Source organism: Oncorhynchus mykiss, chromosome 2, assembly GCF_013265735.2.
Source record: "Oncorhynchus mykiss isolate Arlee chromosome 2, USDA_OmykA_1.1, whole genome shotgun sequence".
NCBI lineage: Eukaryota > Metazoa > Chordata > Actinopteri > Salmoniformes > Salmonidae > Oncorhynchus > Oncorhynchus mykiss.
Window position 1 is genome coordinate 63,100,827 of NC_048566.1, and position 23,080 is coordinate 63,123,906.

The window sequence follows — 23,080 nt, forward strand, 5'->3', positions numbered from 1 at the left end:
GACCTCAACCCAATTGAGATGGTTTGGTTGAGAGAATGCCAAGAGTGTGCAAAGCTGTCATCAAGGCAAAGGGTGGCTACTACTGAATATAAAATATACACTGCTCAAAAAAATAAAGGGAACACTAAAATAACACATCCTAGATCTGAATGAATGAAATATTCTTATTAAATACTTTCTTCTTTACATAGTTGAATGTGCTGACAACAAAATCACACAAAAATTATCAATGGAAATCAAATTTATCAACCCATGGAGATCTGGATTTGGAGTCACACAAAATTAAAGTGGAAAACCACACTACAAGCTGATCCAACTTTGATGTAATGTCCTTTAAACAAGTCAAAATGAGGCTCAGTAGTATGTGTTGTCTCCCCGTGCCTGTATGACCTCCCTACAGGAGCCTGGGCATGCTCCTGATGAGGTGGCGGATGGTCTCCTGAGGGATCTCCTCCCAGACCTGGACTAAAGCATCCGCCAACTCCTGGACAGTCTGTGGTGCAACGTGGCGTTGTTGGATGGAGCGAGACATGATGTCCCAGATGTGCTCAATTGGATTCAGGTCTGGGGAACGGGCGGGCCAGTCCATAGCATCAATGCCTTCCTCTTGCAGGAACTGCTGACACACTCCAGCCACATGAGGTCTGGCATTGTCTTGCATTAGGAGGAACCCAGGGCCAACCGCACCAGCATATGGTCTCACAAGGGGTTTGAGGATCTCACATCAGTACCTAATGGCAGTCAGGCTACCTCTGGCGAGCACATGGAGGGCTGTGCGGCCCCCCAAAGAAATGCCACCCCACACAATGACTGACCCACCGCCAAACTGGTCATGCTGGAGGATGTTGCAGGCAGCAGAACGTTCTCCACAGCGTCTCCAGACTGTCACGTCTGTCACATGAAAGCAGGTTCACACTGAGCAAATCTGTGAAGAGCACAGGGCGCCAGTGGCGAATTTGCCAATCTTGGTGTTCTCTGGCAAATGCCAACTACACGGTGTTGGGCTGTAAGCACAACCCCCACCTGTGGACGTCTGCCCCTCATACCACCCTCATGGAGTCTGTTTGAGCAGACACATGCACATTTGTGGCCTGCTGGAGATCATTTTGCAGGGCTCTGGCAGTGCTCCTCCTTGCACAAAGGCAGAGGTCCTGCAGAGGCAGCGGTCCTGCTGCTGGGTTGTTGCCCTCCTACGGCCTCCTCCACGTCTCCTGATGTACTGGCCTGTCTCCTGGTAGCGCCTCCATGCTCTGGACACTACGCTGACAGACTTTTCATTTTCCAATGGTTTTGTCTTCTCTTCCATCACACCTGGTTCCAATTACATCAATTACATGTGTATTTAACGCTCTGTTCTCCCCCCCCCCCCCCCCCCCCCCTTGGCCGTAATTGTTTGTTGTAGTGCTTGTGCACGGTATGCTGGTATTTACCGGGTTTTGTTTGACCCATTTATTGTATTATTCTGTTGACGGGGGTTTATGGTAGACGCTGCACTTCCCAGGAGTCATGCGTTTCTCCTCTCACAGGCGGATGGAAGCTATGGAAACATATGTCTCCGAATCCCTGTGTCAGGGGTACATTCGGTCCTCCAGTCTCCTCAAGTTTCTTATTTGTGAAGCAGGAGGAAGGTCTGCGCCCATGTATTGACTATCGGGGTCTGAGTCAGATCACTGAGGTATAGTTACCCGCTACCACTCATAGTCACAGCGATTGAGTCAATGCACGGGGCGCGCTTCTTCACCAAACTAGATCTCAGGAGCGCTTACAACCTGGTGCGTATCCGAGAGGGAGACGAGTGGAAGATGGCTTTCAGTACCACCTCAGGGCACTATGAGTACCTCGTTATGCCGTACGGGTTGATGAATGTGCCATCAGTCTTCCAAGCCTTTGTCGACAAGATTTTCAGGGACCTGCACAGGCAGGGTGTAGTGGTGTATATTGATGACATTCTGATATACTCCGCTACACGCGCCGAGCATGTGTCCCTGGTGCGCAGGGTGCTTGGTCGCCTGTTGGGGCATGACCTGTACGTCAAGGCTGAGAAATGCTTGTTTTTCCAGCAATCCGTCTCCTTCCTAGGGTATTGCATTTCCACCTCAGGGGTGGAGATGGAGAGGGTCCGCATTTCAGCCGTGCGTAATTGGTCGACTCCCACCACGGTAAAGGAGGTGCAACGGTTCTTAGAGTTTGCCAACTACTACCGAAGGTTTAGGTAAGGTAGCGGCTCCCATTACTTCACTGCTGAAGGGGGGCCTGGTACGTTTGCAGTGGTCGGCTGAGGCGAACAGGGCTTCGAGTCACCTGAGGGCTCTGTTGATCTCGGCTCCCGTGCTGACCCATCCGGATCCCTCTTTGGCGTTCATAGTGGAGGTGGACGCGTCCGAGGCAGGGATAGGAGCCGTGCTCTCTCAGCGCTCGGGTACGCCACCGAAGCTCCGCCCCTGTGCCTTCTCGAAGAAGCTCAGCCCAGCGGAGCGAAACTATGACGTGGGGGACCGGGAGCTGTTGGCTGTCGTCAAGGCCTTGAAGGCGTGGAGACATTGGCTTGAGGGGGATAGACACCCTTTTCTCATCTGGACTGACCACCACAATCTGGAGTACATCTGGGCAGCGAGGAGACTGAACCCTCGCCAGGCAAGGTGGGCCATGTTTTTCACCCGTTTTGTGTTTACCCTTTCCAACAGACCAGGCTCCCAGAACGTAAAGGCAGAAGAATTGTCCCGGCTGTATGACACAGAGGAGCGGCCCATGGATCCCACTCCCATACTCCCCGCCTCCTGCCTGGTGGCGCCAGTAGTGTGGGAGCTGGACATGGACATAGAGCAGGCGTTACGTTACGTGCAGAGCCCGGTCCCGTCCAGTGTCCCGCTGGGCGTCTATGTCCCGTCTGTTGTCCATGACCGGTTGATCTATTGGGCCCACACGTCACCCTCGTCTGGTCATCCTGGGACCGGTCGGACAGTGCGCTGTTTGAGCGGGAGGTACTGGTGGCCTACCTTGGCTAAGGACGTGAGGGTTTATGTTTCCTCCTGCTCGGTGTGCGCCCAGTGTAAGGCTCCTAGGCACCTGCCCAGAGGTAAGATACACCCCTTAACCGTTCCACAGCTGCCTTGGTTGCACCTGTTGGTGGATTTTCTGACTGATCTTCCACTCTCACAGGGTAACACCGCGATCCTGGTCATTGTGGATCGTTTCTCTAAGTCCTGTCGTCACCTCCCTCTGCCCGGTCTCCCTACGGCCCTACCTACTGTGGAGGCCTTATTTACACGTCTTCCGGCACTACGGGGTGCCTGAGGATATCGTGTCTGATTGGGGTCCCCAGTTCACGTCTAGGGTCTGGAAGGTGTTCATGGAACGTCTCGGGGTCTCGATCAGCCTTACTTCAGGGTTTCACCCCGAGAGTAATGGGCAGGTGGAGAGAGTGAACCAGGATGTGGGTAGGTTTCTGCAGTCCTATTGCCAGGACCGGCCGGGGGAGTGGGCTGCGTTCGTGACCTGGGCCGAGATGGCACAGAACTCGCTCCGCCACTCCTCCACTAACCTCTCCCCCTTTCAGTGCGTACTGGTGTACCAGCTGGTTCTGGTGCCTTGGCATCAGTCAGACCGAGGTTCCTGCGGTGGACGACTGGTTCAGGCACGCGGATCAGACATGGGAAGCCATCCGTGTCCACCTTCAGCAGGCCGTGAAGTGCCAAAAGAAGAATGCGGATTGCCACCGCAGTGAGACCCCGGTGTTCGCACCGGGGGACTGGGTCTGGCTCTCGGCCCGAAACCTGCCCCTCCGCCTGCCCTGCCGGAAGCTGAGTCCGCGGTTTGTGGGGCCATTTAAAGATGACGATACAACAATGAGAAAAAATGTATGGTTGTCTCATTGTATTATCTAAACCAGATATATTGTGTTATATTCTTCTACATTCAATTCACATTTACACAATCTTCAGTGTTCTTTCAAATGGTACCAAGAATATGCATATCCTTGGTTCTGGGCCTGAGCTACAGGCAGTTAGATTTGGGAATGTCTTCAGGCGGGAATTGAAAAAAGTGGGGGGTAGCTGTAAGAGGTTTTAATGTCCTGAGGAGAGTGAACTAGATTTGTTATCGGTTACAGCTTCCACCCAATTACCGTATTAACCTCTCGTTCCATGTGTCTCTCCTCAGGCCGGTGGGGGCTGGCCTGCTCCAGGAGTCTGAAATGCAAGAGGTTCTTCCGCCCCCTCTGGACATCAGGGGGGCCCCGGCTTACTCCGTTCACTCCATACTGGATTCGAGGCATAGGGCGAGGGGCCTTCAGTATCTCGTGGAGTGGGAGGGGTACGGTCCGGAGGAGAGGTGCTGGGTTCCGGTCGAGGGCGTGTTGTACCCTTCAATGCTGCAGGAGTTCCGTCTTCGTCCGGATCGCCCTGCGCCTCGTCCCCTTTCCTTGTTCGGGCGGCGTTCGACATCACAGACCTTCTAGCCATCGCCGATCCACTTTACATTTTCCATTGGTTTGGTCTTGTCTTCCGTCACACCTGGTTTCAATTCCATCAATTACATGTTGTGTATTTAACCCTCTGTTACCCCCCATGTCCTTGTTGTAGTGCTTGTGCATTTATTGTATTATTCTGTTGACGGTGGTTTATAGTTATTAAACAACCGTTGTCAATCAGTTTCCGCTCTCCTGCGCCTGACTTCTCTGCCGCCAGTAGCATCGCATTACAAACACTTTGGTTACTACATGATTCCATATGTGCTATTTCATAGTTTTGATGTCTTCACTGTTATTCTACAATGTAGAAATAGTAAAAATAAAGAAAAGCCTTGAATGAGTAGGTGTCTCCAAACTTGTCTGATATTACATCACACACACACACTACAGAGATGCATGTGCACACACATACTGTAGGTGCACTCATTTTAAAAATGTTTTTCACTTATACGATAAACACATGAACACTCCAGTTGGTTGAGGACTAGCTGTCAGCTTGGACTACCTTGATGGGGAACTGCTGAGTGACCTCTGGTAGATAAGGAGCTCCAGCCTTGGTATTCTGAAGTGCCACCACTATGAAGTACTCAAACAGCTTCCTCTCCTGTAGGTCCATCGGGCCCCTTTCCAGGGTCCGGCACCGCCCCGTCTGCCTCAACATGGACTGCACCGATGACAGACGCTGGCTATGAGCTGACACATCAAAATACACTTAATCCAAAGGAATGGCAGATTTCATCCAATCATTCCTCCTCTAGAAAGAAGAGAGCACTATACATTTCAGTACACGCACACATGCTCACACAGATAGTCTTGAGGATGTCCTCACCTTTCAATTTTTCCTCTGTGTCACTCTCGGACTCACTGTTGTCATCGGTCACTGCATCAAAGAGAAACAGAATAATGAGTGAATGTGACCACCACATTGTAAATAATGTGAAATAACATTTGAGGCAGAACATTTCCACATATGGCATAGTACTCATTCACAATAACAAACTCTTTCCACATTTGTGTTTGATTAAGCAACAACAAAATGTTCATCTGAAAAATGGGTCAAATGCAACTGACCCAAAAATGTAAACATGCCCATAAAGCTAAGTGGACACATATGGAGGAGTGTTTTTTTGGAGATATGAGGCAGTGTTGTCCAAACTGTGTAGCGAAAGCAGCTGTGAAACTAACGGCTAGGTGGTTAGGGGAATAGTGGGATAGGGTCGTAAGGAGGTAGAAGTGTAGCAGTGTAGGGGTAAGCCTTTAAGCAGCTTGAGCCCCTTCCCCTCGGTGTGTTCCTGGCAGGTCTCCCCTCACCTCTCCCTGAGCTGGACTCAGTAGACTGAGACACCCTCTTTATGCGTTTCTTCCCTCTCCTCAACTCGAAGATGCCGTTGATCTTCAGCACCATCTGTAGGGAGGAGAAGTAGCACAACAATAGAATCCTCCATCGTAACTTCCCAGAACAACCCTCTCACTACATAGGTTAACCTGAGTGCCAATCTATTTCTGCTTTATTAGCCAGCTCTTCGGTCATTGCCTTGCCAAAAAAGGCTATTAAGACAGTATTACTGGCAGAGGCATTAACAGACCGGCAGCAACCACACAGTACTATTATGAGAGTTGTTGGACACAACACTTGTTGGGAGACATTGTCTCTCCATGGAAATATATTGTCAGAATAAATCTTTAACTGTCCTGTCTAGGGACATTCTCTTAACTGTCTCTGTCCTGTCTAAGTTATTCCCAGACAACTGCATGAGGCAGGCCATGCCTTGGCAGTAGACTGGGACGATTGAGAGCACCAGGCACCCCAAAGCAGTAGACTGTGCTTGTAAATCACTGAGGATGGGGGAGGTTAGGCGTCTGGTAGGCCCCCCATTTACCTTGGGGATCTTTCTGCGTCTGCGGTTGTAGGGGTCTCCTGAGAGACTGGGAGTGTCGTCAGGGCTGCTGGGGGTGGAGGGGGGGCTGATGCGGGAGGGCGAGGAGATGCCGGTGTCCCGGTTGGTCTTACGCAGGTCCAGGAGCTTGAAGCTGCGGCGTTCTGAGTTCTGCCTGAAGAAACCTGGCTTTGAGGACAGCTGGAGGGAGACAGAATAGAGGAAGAGAAGGAAGAGCGGGAGGCCGAGACGTGTATTAATGTGTTGTTTTTTTCCTCCTGAAATTGTATAGTGGACATTATGATTAGTTCACAATCTGATCACTACAAGCAGTTGATTACTATGGTCACATTCACTAGAAGCACAATGCACATTACTAGCAGGGACAATACATTCTACATTATGCACCTTGGCCGGTGTGTCGAGGACAAGGGATGAGGGAGAGGAGATGGGTAAAGAGCGCTTGTTTCCAGGGCAACTTCTCTTCAACTCTATATCTTCGTAAGGGTTCTCCTTTGACGGAGGGTCTGCAAAGGAAACAGACCGCCACATAAAAACTCAGCAACATGCTATCAAACCACGATTCTAATGTCCTACGTTTCTAATTGGACGGCAATCTACCCAAATGAGTGCTCGAATTCATTGCCAGTATGTTTTGGTTGCATTTCCAATATTTTTGCTCCAGATGTGTGTATGTACAGACCTGCCAGAAGCAGTGCTTGCTTGCAACCAAGATCATATTTCACCAAGATAAACTGCCCTCTCTAGCACAGATGCAGTTTACACTACAGCACCAGTAACTCCAATCATTGCTGTGAGCACAGATAAGAGAGAGAGGCAGGGACAGTGAGGCCCATTTTCCAGAGCCGGGGCCGGTCTCTTCTCCCTCGTCGATCCATCTACCAGATGGACATGTTGGAGGGGGACGTCAGACCGGGACAGACAGTTCTTCCCCCTCCTCTCCTCAGAAAAACAAGGGATCAGCTAGAATACTGGTTTTCACATTTCACTGGCAAACATCTATATCATTATAGGCCTACTACTGTCTGTGGTAGAGATTTCTCAAGTGATGGTTGCTGCTTTGTCTATTTGAAAGAGCAAGCTCAAGTTGGTTGTGTTTAGCTTTTCGGGGGGGGGGGGGGGGGGGGGGGTTAATGGTGGAGACACTCATACCCAGTTCTAACAGTCTGCTGTCCCGCCTTTGCCTCCCTCTGTAGCTCCAACTCTTCCTCCCATAAGCACTTAAAGCTGCTCCTACAGTGAGCCATGAGTTACTTGACCCATGGGGGGCCGGGGGTTCGGTAGACCATGTCTTAGAAATCACTCTAGGTACACCACTTAGACACTAAGAAAATACAGACTAAGTATAGGCAGCACCCAAATGCAATAAAATACACCATTTGATTGTTATGGTTGAGCTCTAAAGCACAGACCTGAATATACCCTAGATGTAACGACCAATACTCAGTGTGTGAGCGAAGAAACTATAGAAACCATGGAGAATGTTGCCAAAAATGCACCAGGGGACTAAGCCACAAATATGCGCCCCCCCCCCCCCCCCCCCCCCACACACAAATGTTAAGACCGCACAAAACTCCATTACACCAACATGATATTAAACAGGCTGGAGGTGGGGTTAGTTCAACACAGTAGACAGAATGTAGAAACGTAGGTAAGAGAACCACATTGTTACAAATAACAATACCGAAGCAGCATGCCTCTTAATTAAAAAGCACAAAAGAAAACCTTAGTGACACATGGGTTGTGTTCAGTAAGTAACAAATGCTTTTGAAACAGAACTTGTCCAATAACAAAACAGCTTTGTTTCCCACTGAGTTATGCTACAGTGTAACCTACTGAACATGCCCCTGAACTCTGTGGCATTGAGTTGTCCCTGAGCAGAAGGGCCCATGACACGAGTCAACCCTTAAACACTTCCACTATCCAGTGTTAGGAACGTACAGTATAAGAACATACTCTGTATATGTGGTTCGTGCAGAAATTCTGATGTTGCAAACAAACCAACACAGCTCCAACCAACTGAGCCATCAAGCCCATGTTAGGAACATATGCTTAGGACCAGGAAGAAGGTGTGTTACCTAGGATATCCTCGTAGACATTTTCCTCTGATAAAGTACGTGGTAGGCCCAGTCGGGACTGAGCGTACCAGTCCACCCTGCTGCTCTCTGACGACTGCAGCAGATCCTCAAACTCATAGGACTTCCTGTAGGACAGACACACGGATCAGCCAGGTGGGAGAAACATATTGGTAGTGGAAGTAGTGGATTTAAGTTAAGGAACACAAATAATCTGACTTGACAGTATTGGCTGGTGGTGAAGATTCAAGATAAACTGTTTGCATATGCTCCCTCTCTACCTCTGGGACCGAGGTAAAGGAAGCAAAGAAAGGCATTTCAGTCTAGAACTACCTATCTCCAAAGCCCTCCAGATGGTAAAGGTGTGTGTAGGCAGACTGACAGATACTCCTCTTGGCCAGCTCTGAATGCCCATCTCTGTGTGTGCACCACTGCTGCCAAACAGTCTGGCCCAGTGGGAAACAGACAGTATCTCTTCCAGTAGGACTATTGTTCTGTAAAACCCACAAGAGACTGCCATTTTGGACAGCCTCACCCTATTCCGTATATAGCGCACTATTTTTTACCAGGGCACACTCTCCCAGCTAGCACATTTGTTTCTTTGGAAGTTGTGGAAACATGTATTTGGTTTGGTTGTATTTGGTTATGGCTTCATTCTGGGAACGAAGCCATAAGTTTCCTGACCAGTAAAACTGAAGAACACTTGTTCTGGGAATGTACATTTTTAGGTTGCAGGGAGGTTCAGAGAAGATTTTACTATGGTTCCCTGAAAGTTTTCCTGGGAGGTTAAGGTTCTGAGAACAGAAATGATAGGATATTTGAAGGTAATAAAATAAAATGTTCTGAGAACAGCTGCTAAATGTTGTAATTGTTTAGAATGAAATTTAAAGGAAATACATTAAGTTTTTTAATAACTTCCTTAAACTTTCACTGAATGTTTCAATAAGACTTAATAACACTGCTAGCTTAGTTTAACTTGTGAACTCCAAGCACAGATAGGACACATGAAAATGAATTTGCTTAGGCATTAATCATGCAAATGCATTATTCAAATGTTTTGTGGCAAGGCGTCAGTGAGGAGCAAACTTTTTCCCCCTGGCACATTTTCTGGCTGGCGCTCGTATTGCCTTCATTGTTGTTTTCCTTACAACTACTAACTAACGTGTCCAATCAAACTAACTGCATTATTTTCTGTATATCGTGTTGTCATTTACAGGGGCTCAACCTTGGTTTTAGAAAAGTGGGGGGTATATACATATCTGACAGGATATTATTATTATTGTTTTAAAGTTACACTCCAAACAGCCTACCCGAACACTCTGAGGCGTCCGCATGGTCCTAAAGCACACCAATGCCTCGTTTTTAATCACATTCCAATTATAAAACTGAGGGAGACAAAAGTGCAATTTCAATGTGGGCGGGGGGGCATGAAAGTTGTGCCCCTGGTCATTTTTTTGTGTAGCATAATGTATCTTCAAGAACTGGTGACAAATCATGCATTCCGATGATTGCATAGATTGTAATGGACATGTGTGTGTGTAAAATACTTTTTTGAAAGTTGTACTGATTATAAATGAGCTAATGCTAAGCTATTTGCCAGCTATGTGTGGTGCCATGTTTGTTGACATTATACAATACATTCTGGGTGTCACGTAAATGTCTGTCAGATCAAAGATGTTATAAAATGACGTGAAGGAATGGTTCACTCATCTTTTGAGTAAACTTCCAGAAGTGAATGAAGGGAAGTGAATCAATGCAGTATGCATGTTGAAGGGGGTGTGTCTACAAACAGACCAAACTCCTCTTCTTTGGTTGACGCGAAAAAAGAAACATGCGGCGCGCACAAACTATCCATCGTCGGATTACTTTTGATTTCTAGAAAGTGTTTTACTCAATTATTTTGACCAATGGTGAGCTCACCTGTGATGCGACAAATTGCTATTAGCTAATTAATATTATGGTTTCTGTCAGCAGAGAGTTGGATAAATATGACCGTTTGTGTGATGTCACTCTTTCCTCAGTCAGCGCTAGGATTAATGTAGCCTACATTTTCAGGTTTTGATGATTGTGTTATTCACAGAAGTATCGACAGCATGGCTAGACATTGCATCCAAAAAAATAAACTGGTCAAATTCAGGGGATAACTTTGTTGGGACTGTGTTTGTGCCAAATGTTTGTGAAAAAGAAAAAGTGTGGGGACAGCTCAAACGCTGACTGTTGCTTCAATCGAAACTGGACATTCTAATCACACCGGTTTGAGCGTACGCTGCAGGGACCACTGTAGGATGATCACACCCGTTTGTTGGCATGTGTCAAAGGGTTAAGTGCTAGCTGGGCTGAAACTTGGGCCAACTTCACAAAGAGTTTGGAAACAGACCTCAGCTGTGTGAAACTTCCATATTTGGTATGGAACGTTACACAGCCAGACTAGGTCTTACGAGAATGCAGTCTACTAAAGAAATCAACAATAGAAACATGCAAACGCTTGAGTCCAGACAGGGGGTTTCTTTAGTTCTATACTTGAAAACACGTACTGTGCTTTAAGAAGCCTTGGATGAACGTCGTCTCTTTATAGCCTCACACTTCAGTGAAAATGAAAAGTAAATCAATGCCACGTAAGGGCTATAAAATGACTCCACCATAAGCCCTTGATATTCCAAGGACCAATCAACCACAAAAACACAGTGCAACATGTTATTGTTTCCTGCCAGGAGTCTCTTGGCAAGGTTCATGTTCCATGTGTACATTCCACAGCTTCAACCAATGACCTCACCCTCTAGAATGCTATGATGAGCAGAATGACATCGTCCCCTCTGATTCAGTGCAGATGTGCAGAATGAGACGCTGCACTGGATTACTGGATGAAGTATGCGGTTAGGGTAAAACATGTACAGGGAAGACTGCTGTACCAAAAGACAACACCGCCAATCTTTGATGTGGCAATGAATGAATCTGTATCTGAATCGGAGGGTGCTGTATTTCCTCTCATATTGTCTAATTTCATCTCCGTCTGATCTCTGCCTCTTACCTGTTACTGCTGTCTCGGGTTCGGTCTGCCCAGGGTCTCCTGCAGACTGCTGGCGGGGGGCAGGTGGGTAGGGGAGGCGGGGGGATGGAGGGCAGAGGGGGCAGGTCACGTCTCCCCTTGCCCAGGCTCAGTCCTGAGCCTGGGGTGCTGGGAGGGGTGTGGTGCTGGAATGTTCGCTGGGGTTTAGGTAAGGGGTTGATGGAGGGACTGGCAGCGCCAGGCTCAGTGTACACATTCTCAGGGTCACCTGTCCTCCGCTGCCGCGATGACCCCACAGGCATTGACCCCATAACGTCCAGTGTCCCAAATATGGGCTCGTTCCCCCTCCTCTCTGCCTCCTCCAGCTCCTCGGAAGGAGGGCAGAAATAGTTCCCAGGCAACACCAAGGAGGGATTGGTGGGACCCTCTTTCATGGCCTGCTCCAGTTTCTTAATGTGAGTCAAAACTGACTTATTTTCCTTGGCTGTCTCTGTGGGTTTACTACTGCCTCTGAGGGGTCCTCTATCCAGTATCACCTCTCGGTCCCCCTTGGTAGTGGGGCCCTCAGGTGACTTTGGCCATAAATCCCCCAGCTTTCCTGCATGCTCCTTCCCAGAGTCCTGCCTCTCCCAACTGACCAACCTCTTACTGTCCGGCCTGTGGACCTCCGAGATCTCCTTCTTTCTCACAGACTCTGGTTCCTTGTGCACTGTGGTCAGCAGACATGGACCACTTCCAACCACCGGGGTGGTAGGGAGGGTCTCCTTTTTTCCCTCCCATTGGGAGATCTTATCCCGGATGCTGGCGCTGGTCTTCAGACACGCCGATGTCTTGTTGAGTTTGCTGCAGCTGACCAGTCCGTGCTCCATGGTGGTCTGGGGGTCCGAGGTGGCTCTCCTGTGAGCCAGGATGGTGTCAGTGGTGTCTGGCCCGTCTACAGGGGAGACCAGGGGGGAGAAGGGCTGCTTGGAGGTGTCCCTGTCCCCACACACCACGTCTGGCCGCTGGGGGACCGCAGACGGAGCCTCCCCAACCGTCAAGCCGCAGCACTGGAGCCTGCACACATGCATAGGAACACATGCGCACACACACAGATTAGGGATAGCAGTGCCAAACCCATCCCAGACATAAAACAGGTGTAGACAAAGCACTAATCATCGAGCTCAATTCTGGATATCCACATAATATCTCTGTGTAAGTATGTTTAAAAATTCCAAAATTGTCTAGGCTCTTCAGATATAAAATAACTGCCACTTGATTTGATGGCGTAAATAATAAGGATTTCTCATAAAACAACCTTGTCGAACTTCAATATGCGTTTCTGCACAATGACTGGGTCGTGACTGTTTGAACGCGAGGTCAAAGTTCACAAGCAACAACCATTTCTGGGGGGGATGAAACTGTACACAGCCAGGAGAGAGGCGGCAGAGAGCAGACATGCATCTTTTCTAAACTAAAGCTGACCCACTTACTGACTCCATGTTGGATCAAGGCCAGTTCATCAAATTATTTGGTTTTAAAACAAACAGAGGAAACACAACCTCTGACTGCAACTTTTGATGACATTGCTTTATTGTATATAGGAAATGGAGAAATCAGCAATCTTGAGGGAAACCTAAAAGAAACAGCCAGTACAACTTCCCTTCGCGCCCTTAAATTTTTTTGTAATGAGCAAGATAGAAGAGTAATTGGGAAAAACATGCAAATTATCTTGGTTTTAAAAGCTCTGAGGAAAACCTTGAGGCCGATACGTAAAGCTCAATAAAGAGCAGTGTGCGGGGTTCTTCTTTTCCCTCATCTCAATCAACTGTTACCATGCACCTGCAACAACGATCCCTCAGATGTAAAAAAATGTATGCCTCTCCCTTCAGTTGAGGCTCTAGTTTTTATGAAGCAGCAGAGAAGAACTAGCTAGGTCAAACTGCAAAGCCAAGAAAAAGTGGGAGGGGAAAGGAACAGACAGAGGGAGTGAGAGGAGGCAGAAGGGGATCAATAGGGTTCTTCTTCTTGGCAGGGAAAGGCCTGTTTCCTAAAGAGAGCCTGGCTAAAAGCAGGGAACGGCCTGTTTCCTAAAAGAGAGCCTGGCTAAAAGCAGGGAAAGGCCTGTTTCCTAAAGAGAGCCTGGCTAAAAGCAGGGAAAGGCCTGTTTCCTAAAGAGAGCCTGGCTAAAAGCAGGGAAAGGCCTGTTTCCTAAAGAGAGCCTGGCTAAAAGCAGGGAAAGGCCTGTTTCCTAAAGAGAGCCTGGCTAAAAGCAGAGAAAGGCCTGCTTCCTAAAGAGAGCCTGGCTAAAAGAAGGGAAAGGCCTGTTTCCTAAAGAGAGCCTGGCTAAAAGCAGGGAAAGGCCTGTTTCATAAAGAGAGCCTGGACAAAAGCAGGGAACTATGGGAAGGCTGTATCTCACCCACAGTCGAAGGGAGTAGAACGGTGGGGGTGGAGGGGGCGGTATGGGGCCGGAAGAGGGTTACAACAACCATCTCTGGCCAGCTGAGCTAACAGAGCATGAGGAGACGGGAAGAGATAAGGGGAACGAGTTGAAGTGGGTGAAGAGTCTAATTGGGGGGGGGGGGGGGGAATAGACCTGTTGCTTGGGCTTTTTCCAGGTATGTTGGTATTTCTTCAAGTTGTGAAATCTATAGCTTTACATGCCAAAGAGGGGTGGGGATTCAAAACAAGGAAAGAAAGGACATGACACTAACAAGGGATCATGAACAGTAGTTGGGTCTACAAAGGCACAGGCATGCATTTTAATGCAATGCCATGTCAGGAAGGTCCGTTGGTTAAAATGTTACCACAGATGCAGTGGGGAGCTCACAGGGCTATAGGGCTTTACTCACCACTAGTGACAACAGGGTGACAAGTAACAGTATCCAGCTGGCAGATGGCAACCTCTGCCCAGCCGGCCCTCCATTGTGGGAGCACCACATGGGACAGTTTGCCTGCCACCGTTGCCCTCTGCCTATTTCTAAGGGGTTCCGTGGAGCGGACTGTAAAATGTAAACAGGAAGTAGTGCAATACAAACCCGTTGACTGATTGGTAGACACAGTTGTCAGTGTTGGTACAGAATCGCAGGGCCGTCCCACCAGTCATTGTGCTAGCAGCTGGCATCCTGGAATGACAGAGAAAGACAGTCAGACACAATCGTTTCCAGGTAGTAGAATTAGATTGATATGGGTCTGTTAGAGGAGATCATTTGTGGAGGACTTATTCTCCTCATGGAGCAAAAGGCTGGAGTCGGACTGTCACACAGAGATAGACGTAAATACTAAGAGTCACACAGGCTAATGGGTATGCTATATACTGGTGGTTTTAAGCCTCCCTCTGAGTTCCGTGAGCCTTGAAAACACCTGTAAATCAAAACTGCAGAAAGAGGAACAGACCTCACGGGTTGTGAGGAATCTCCCCAAACTGTAGATCCCTACTCGATTAGTAATTGGAGGATACACTTGTAAATGATGCTTTAAATGATGTTGAACCCACGGAAGTTAACAGAGTCCATGTGGCACATGGGGGAATTTGCAGTGTTTTCCATTCATGTAGCTTACCGTCATGCAATTAAGGCCTATTAGGAAAACATCAGCAACATTCCAACACAAAAGAAGCAGTATTCAGTTCAACTTGAGAGGAACGTTTTTTCACTTGACAACAGATCACACAATCGATCCTCTTCACGGACTAACTACCTCTCCAAGAAGACCTGGAACCTGCTCAAGAGCAGTGCTGAAGCATTTTGTTTACCGTGTTACCCTCCATCAAATCGTGGCTCCCCTCCCATTCCCCAGCTGACATTTTCCTCTGTACTTTATTATGCTAAAAACATAGTCAACGGTAGTGAACTATATAGGGAATATAGTGCCAATTGGGACGCAGACAAACACTCAGCGACCAGGCCCATAAACGCTGGTCAAGCGTCCTGGCATGATTTGGCTCAGGTGTTAGCATCAGGGGACGCATCTGGGCAAACGCCTGTTAGCAGTTACTCAGACAGACGGACAGACTGCTGGACAGACGCACACGTCCCACACACACATACACATAGCTAGACAAAGCAGTTCCCAGAAGCAACAGATGGGGGAATGTGCGTGTGACCTCACCCAGATGTGCTAGAGGGCTCCAGGGCATCCATGAGCCTTTAAACATTTCCTGAGCACTGCCCACTCCAACAAACGCCCCCTCAACCCCAATAAGCACACATTAGCTAACCCTGCTGCAACCCCTCACCCCAGCCCTCAGGACACAGGGAATGCCTGCCCAGTCAGGCCATATGCCATACATTGCTATCCCCAGAGTAGCTGAACAAGTCATTGAAGAAAATGTCCCAATTTGGCTGAATTACAAAAATTGTTGACTTGCTGAACTCTTCCTTGGCGGAGTCAACTGTGTAGTTGGCCCAGGGGGTTCGTCCAGCGTTTTGAAACTGCACAGCTCAGGGGTTGTTTTTTTCCACTTCAGTGTTTAAGTATAACTTGACGCTGGAGAAATTATGCTCTTGGCTGACAAACCCCTTACCGTGACCAAGTGCATTTTATCTGTCCGCCTCTATTCCTGTCTCTCTACTCCTCCATCCCTCTCTCCCCTTCTGGCGTCTGTTGGAGAAGTACCCCCAGAGAGGGAGAGGAGGGGTTTGCGTCAGGCCCTCGCCTGCAAGCCCAAATGACTTTCAGCTGAGCACTATTCACACGTCTCAGGAGAAACTTCAGCCCCCCCCCCCCCCTCGCTACAGGACCATTAAAAACAGAAATCCAGTGGATAAGGGCTGGAACATGTATGCATCCCCAGAAAGATCAAGTGCAGTTTTACATTTACATTTATTTTCTGGGTCAGCAAGACGGGGGGGTGCATACATAGAGGGAAAAGTGAGGGAGTAGAAGGAAAGGAGAGAGCAAATGGAGTGAGAGAAAAAGAGGGAAGGAAAGTGGATCTTGTGAATTGTAATACAAGAATAACGCTACGCAGTGAAAGAGGTTGAGGCTTTCAGCTGTCATTCATTTTTGGGAGCCCCAGGGTGAAAGCAAAGTGCTGTTCTAGGAGTTCTGTGATGGAACGCCGACTGCCTCACTGCGACACTGCGTTCTCCACAGTTGAACGTGTTCCGTGGACTCAGTCCCACAACTCAAACTGAGGAACACGTCATTGTTGAGTGTAACTGACTGACCATTACAGGCTCCAGGTTTCCGAATGAATCACAAAGCCTGGCACTACAGTGGCACTACAGCTCCATATGATACACCCCCCCTTAACCTTTAACTCAATGTGACAGCCAATGAATCCGTATCTAGTAAAGTTGTAAACCTGACAGCGCTGCCAGGGAGTTTTATTGGGACCAAGCCCGTTACTGGGGTAACTAACTCCATTGGAGAGAGCGCGAGAGAGAGACATAGGGCCTTAGCCACCTCTTTGTCCCTGGCAGCCGTTAACCCTGACCCAGGAAGGGAGAGATGACAACCTCCACAATGATGTGGCCAAGGGACGCCATCTGCTCTGGCCAATAAAAACATCACAGGGAAATGTGACCCCACTGAGCTTTGCTCTCTGACATCTGATTGGTGTGACAGCGGATGCACGCTGCGGCAGAGGAACTATGGGAATGAGCATTGTTCAGAAGGGTCTGGGACTGTTGATGTGTGAGAGAGGATAGATAGGACTGACTGATAATGCCCAGACCTTGTCATCAAAACACATCAGTAAACCCCTGGCCCTGCAAGAAGACCAAAGCATAACGTGTGTGTGTGTGTGTGTGTGTGTGTGTGTGTGTGTGTGTGTGTGTGTGTGTGTGAGTGAGCTTTAGCCAAAGGGTCAGCAGCAGGGCATCAGGGCCCCATCAGTTGCATAATAAACCCAACAGGACAGCAGGAGATTCCTATCAGCAGATGGCTGGTCACTGGGTGTCTGGACACAGATACAGTTACATAAACACAGGGGTGAGCCAAGTAGGAAACTGCAAATGGGGACAGTGTCACGGTAAGACAGGGAAGATGGTATGCACATTTAAATATAGGGAAGTAGGTCATGGTTATCATGTTTTTAGCATGTTTGTGCAAGATGTATTCAAGTGTGCGTGGAAGAAATACATGTTTGAGCATTGTAAGAGTGTGTGATATATTCACTGGTGCATGCGAGTCAAAAATACAGGGAACAGAAGAGGAGCACAAGATGTGTTAAAGGAGGAGCTGGGGGACTATGACCATCTGCGTTGATGCTATAAATCCCTGTTCCACAAAGATCTGTAGACAAACTGCTGTAACCCACACAAACACGCCACTGAGCCTGATACCGGGCCCGGGCTGGGCTCTGTGGACAATAGCAGCCCCACACTGACGGCCCTGGAAGCTTTTGACAGAGCCCCAAGAACCCTGGATTGCTTTACATAGGACACTAACAAAGCAGGATTCACAACCTAGCTACAGCCGGGTCAAGGAAACAGACTAGCAAGCCCAGAGGAGGCACCATGACATTCCACAACAATAGGGCAGCTACAAACAATCCACTGTCGACTTCAGAATTCAGCTTTTCATGGCATCTGTGACTAAATAAGAGTCTGCATTCCTAGCCTCACAGCACCTCATGGCGAATTAGACATGGACTTGTCATTCATTTTGTCAGTACCGGTGTGTTTATTGGTGCGGAATCAGCATTTATGACTTGATGTGATGGTGCCGAGGTCCAGTGCCGAGGTCCTGTGTGGTCATTGGTGTTGTCAGTGCCGAGGTCCTGTGTGGTCGTCGGTGTTGTCAGTGCCAAGGTCCTGTGTGGTCGTCTGTGTTGTCAGTGCCGAGGTCCTGTGTGGTCATCGGTGTTGTCATAGGTGTAGTCGTCGGTATTGTCAGTGCTGTGTTGTCAGAGTTTAGACCAGAGGAGGCTGGTGGGAGGAGCTATAGGAGGACAGGCTCATTGTAAAGACTGGAATGTAATTAATGGAACGGTATCAAACTCAAACATATGGAACCCCCATGTTGGCCTCCGTTCAATGAATTCCATTCCAGCCATTACAACGAGCCCATCCTATAGCTCCTCCCACCAGCCTCCTCTGCTTTAGACCTGGTATTATCAGTGTCAGTTCTGTTGTCAATGTGAGGTCTTGAATGTCAGTAGTGTTGTCAGTAGTACTGTCAGTGATAAGTCCTGCTGTTGTGAATAGTGTTGCAGGTCTCTCTGAGCTGTGGAGGCCTGCAAGCCGCTCCTCACAGCTGCTTCTCAGAAAGACATGACATCACCCGTCTTCTCAGGGAGCCTCCGGAATGGGGGAGCGCTAAGTCATTTCCACATACCTAAAGAAGGACAAGTCGCCCACGGCAACCCCAGAAACCACAGCTAGCAAGAAGGGACGCTACACCAAAGAGTGATTGTCCAGGATGATAATTCACCACAAGTGGTTAAACTCATATTGCTACTTCATGCCCAAGGGGAAAGGACTACAGTCCTTCAGAAAGGTAGCAAAGCAGCAGATGGAGAGAGCTGCTCAAAACTGCGGCAGAGAACTTAAGTGCAGGACGCTCCGATTAAATGTCTCTCTCCCTGTATGGCTAAGTGTAGAGCCGTGTCTATCCCCACACGGTGAGGTTTGCTTTAACAAATGCTAAAGCCTCGTCTGCAATCAATTGAATGCACCACTTCACATTTAGCAAGCTCTCTGCGGAACAGCGAACTTTGCAGACTCTCTCCCTCCCTTTTCCGTTGCTGTTGGAGAGCAATATGATGATAGCTGGAGGGAGAGCAAGATGGAGGAATTTATTTTTACTCTGAAGGAACTTCCAGAGTATGCCAGAGGTAACGCAAAGCCAATTTGTTGTCAGCCCTGCTGCAGGATGTTGTAGGGACCCAGGCCAGATGTGAAACAATGTGCCGGTTCAAATTATGTGCTAGGGATTTCACCTGCTCACATACTGACTTGACCTGCTTCAGTCTGACAAAGATTCATGAGAAAGAAGAGGGGGGTGGGGTGGAGGAGACGTGAAGGCTGTATGGAGGGAAGGAGGGTTTGGCAAATGAACAATGGAATATTATCTAGGCTCAGCAGTAAGTCTCTCTCTCTTTCTCTCCCTCTGTCTCTACCCTCCTCCACTGCCTGTCCTGGGTCCCAGCCTCTTTCCCATGCTGATTCCATAGCAGGGTGTCTGGCTAGCAGCCAAGCAGGTCGAATGCGTGTGCAACAGGCCTCTGGACTTCGCTCCCGGTCCTTCCCCCTCTCTCTTATTTTATCACCCGTTTCCCTCTCGCTCACCATCTCTCTCGCGTGCTCACTTTCTCACTCTCCCTTGCAATCATCCCCTAGCGCCAACCGTCTCTGCATTTCTTCACTGGATGTAGTAAACATCCCTATCAGGCGACCCATGGGAACCCAGAACGAGTAGACACACAGGGGCCGCCCTGCTGCCCACGTCCCGTCCAGGCCCAGCGGGACTCCCCCCAGCATGGCGTGCCTCTGCTCAGCCGAGTCGCTCTGCCCCTCTTCCTCCATTGTTAGCCGTAGGGAAAGGATGGACAGCAGACAGAAACAAAACGGGGTTAGCCACAGAATGAGACAGGAACTCAAGGGTATACCACAAACAATTAATTGTATCAATCCAATCTAAAAATAACCTTGACATGTATTGTCATGCATTTTTCACACCCAAGTATAGCATTTCTTGTTATTGTGTGGTTTGTATACAACTGTAAGTAGTTGCTTCCAAGACAAGGGTTTGTACCGTCTACCCCACAAAGGACTTTAGGAATGAATTAAATATGACCACAATGGGTCCCCAATTGCAAACCTCACAGGATATACAGTAATTATGGTGCATGACCACAGGGTTACCACGGCTACTCAGAAACCTCTTACTGTTCTGGGCAAACACTATGACAAACATTTGTCTTGTTTGCCCTTGTGTTTTTTTTATGGCAGTCATACAGACAGAGAAAGTGTGAATGGCAGGATGTGGGTTAAGTGTACTACTTCCTGTGCCCTCTCCATCCCACCTCACTGTGGTGTAGGCAGATAAACTGTAAAAACCCAGAGAACTCTTGACAGTTCCTCTGCTCTGCCTTTCACCACAGTAAGTCCATTGTTCTACTCCAGGGCGGAAACAAGAAGCACCAGTCTTTATGAAAACAACCTTACTCCGATCCACCTGTCAGAGCGGAGGTTGTAAATGGGTTGAAAACCCCACAGCACGCCGATCTGTAACCTCAGCAAGCATTTAATAGTAAGGGCTTTCCTTCTCTTCCCAGTGAAATCCATTCCACTGACGTTGCAAATGGTGTGGCTAGTATGTTAACGGTGTGCTTAAGGACTAGCAGTGATACGACCAGGCTCCAGAACCAGGGGTTTAGGGTGAAGCTACTGACACCGCAGTCTGGAAAGCAGAGCAAAAACTCACTAAGAAACTTTTAAAAGGAGGTTGACAGTTGTTGGACTGGGCTCAACTCAACTATGGAAAGAGTAACCTTGAGAGCAGACGAGAAGAGGTGAGAATAGAATCAGGGAGAAGACGGCAGAACAGAGAAGAGCAAAATAATATGAGTGGCGAAAAGGAGAAGAGGAATCAATGAGCAGTGAGGGAGGCAGAGGAGTAAACGATCACCATTCAACCCATCTGGGAAGAAGGATCAGATTTCAACAGCACACTACTCCTCCATACTCCCTTCATCCCCTCCTCTACAGACCCGTCTTCCCCTCCTCCTCCCAGGAAGAGACTCCTACATGTGCTGCCCCTCAACCCAATCTGCTACCAATTACCCTGCTGGCTCCACTGACCATGGCCTATGCCAGCTAATCTCGAAGCCTGCTTTACTGAGAACAGCTAGCTAGCTACCACTATATTAAATGATCCAAGCCTGCTCTACTGAGAACAGCTAGATACCTACCACTATATTAAATGATCCAAGCCTGCTCTACTGAGAACAGCTAGCTACCACTATATTAAGTGATCCAAGCCTGCTCTACTGAGAACAGCTAGGATCCAAGTCTTCTTTAAGGCGGCAGGTAGCCTAGCGATTAAGAGTGTGGAGCTAGTAACCGAAAGGTTGCTGGTTCAAATCCCTGAGCAGAATAGGTGAAAAATGTGCCCTTGAGCAAGGCATTTAAACCTAATCGCTCTGGATAATTTCACATGCGAAATGACTCAAATGTAAATAGTTACAACTTTGGCATATATTAGCTGATCCAAACCTGCAGAGCTTTCTGAATAAACCTTCAACTTTGGTCTGAATCTGCATTAGTTCATCCAAGCCTGCTGAATACCATAAACTCAAATCTTCATAGCTGATCCAAGCCTGCTCGAGTTCACTTCATCAGACCTCTTCAGCGTGGCCTTCTCTAGATGCACAACAATCAATCAGAAACTCTTGCACAACATCAATCGAGCCATACATACAGGAAGCGTGCATACAGCTGCAATAAACCAACCAGTGACAGATTAAGTCAGGCCATTAACTATTAGACTTGCTAAATAAAAGCAGCTCTGGAAATTATGAAAGTGCCCCTGCTATGAGTCTCCTGTGTGTAGCTGAAGCGTTGGCTACGGGTTTCACAGGGTGAGGAATAAGCTATGTAGCAACAGAAAATATGCACACACACACCACAGCCGATTAAGCTAGATGAGGTTTCACCTTGTCCTCAACCACAATGATGGTGGGGCGAGAACATGTCTTGGGGGCGAGAACATGTCTTGTACTTCAGTTAATGCTTGTATCGGTTGTTGGAACACCAAAACCTGTCAGCTCCACAAAGGAAATGTGCTATTCAATAACCCAAGATCAAACAGCTGATGGAAAAACTAGTTTTATTCACAAGGAACTGTCTCATGAAATAAGTTTAGCGTTACTTTATGACTTGAACACTACTGACAAACCCCTTCTCACCGGTTCCTCTCACTGCAACTGACATGGCTAGTCTTGAATAGGCCTCAGTGTATATGGACACATTGCAATGCACATGTTCACTTATTTCTCTGGCACCGGATCAGATTTGTCCTCCTAGCCAGCCTCTCCCAAATGAACTCGCTGCCAAATTCTCCTTCTCTTCCTGTTTTCACCCACATTTCTGGGGTTCCGCCTGAGAATTCCCTGCAGAGAGCTCCCGATCCCATCCCTGCACGCCTGTGCAAGAACAGATTTGTATAATTCCCTTGCTGCTCCCAGAGGAATGGTGCGAGGCAAAAGCTTGGGAAAATGGTCTCCCAGCGTCAAAACTCCACAGCACAGCGAAACAGACACTTTTAACCCCCACACACACACCAAAGACCGGCAACTGTGAGCCTAAGCCAAGAGAGAACTCAAGATACAAAACCTAAAATGAAAGAGCGTAAGACAAGCGAGAATTCAAGAGAAAACCTAGCAGAGAGAGTTATGCAGCAGTCAGTGTGATCTTGTTGGAGACAGACGCTGCAAGTGATGTGTTTCTGCATGATCAAAGATGCCATGGTCTCTCCAGAGCCATGCTCATTTAGCTGTTACACCTGGGTGAATCTCCAGGCATTCTTTCAATTCTCAGAAGTGAATCTAATTGTCAGAAACATTATGTTCTCTTTTCTAAGGTTTAGTTTCAAAATAACAACTTCACATTTTAATTGGACTAGGAGGATTCAATCTTTATAACCCTAAGACATGAATGTTTGAGAATGGTGCTATTAAAATGCCCCCCCCCCCCACCCC

At 48.1% G+C, this 23,080-nt stretch overlaps 1 protein-coding gene across 1 annotated transcript in view; it reads right to left on the reverse strand.

Annotated features, from left to right (window-relative positions):
* The window catches only part of si:dkey-82f1.1 (DENN domain-containing protein 2A), a 40,177-nt gene that overhangs the window by 10,467 nt on the left and 6,630 nt on the right, over positions 1 to 23,080 (reverse strand). Inside the window, exons 2-9 of the mRNA XM_021567812.2 lie at positions 14,469 to 14,555; positions 11,470 to 12,504; positions 8,445 to 8,569; positions 6,754 to 6,872; positions 6,349 to 6,546; positions 5,780 to 5,873; positions 5,298 to 5,348; positions 4,974 to 5,161 (exon numbers count right to left, since the gene is read on the reverse strand). Coding sequence (XP_021423487.2) covers positions 4,974 to 5,161; positions 5,298 to 5,348; positions 5,780 to 5,873; positions 6,349 to 6,546; positions 6,754 to 6,872; positions 8,445 to 8,569; positions 11,470 to 12,504; positions 14,469 to 14,554 — 1,896 coding nt within the window. The 5' untranslated portion in view covers position 14,555. The remainder of the gene's footprint in view (positions 1 to 4,973; positions 5,162 to 5,297; positions 5,349 to 5,779; positions 5,874 to 6,348; positions 6,547 to 6,753; positions 6,873 to 8,444; positions 8,570 to 11,469; positions 12,505 to 14,468; positions 14,556 to 23,080) is intronic.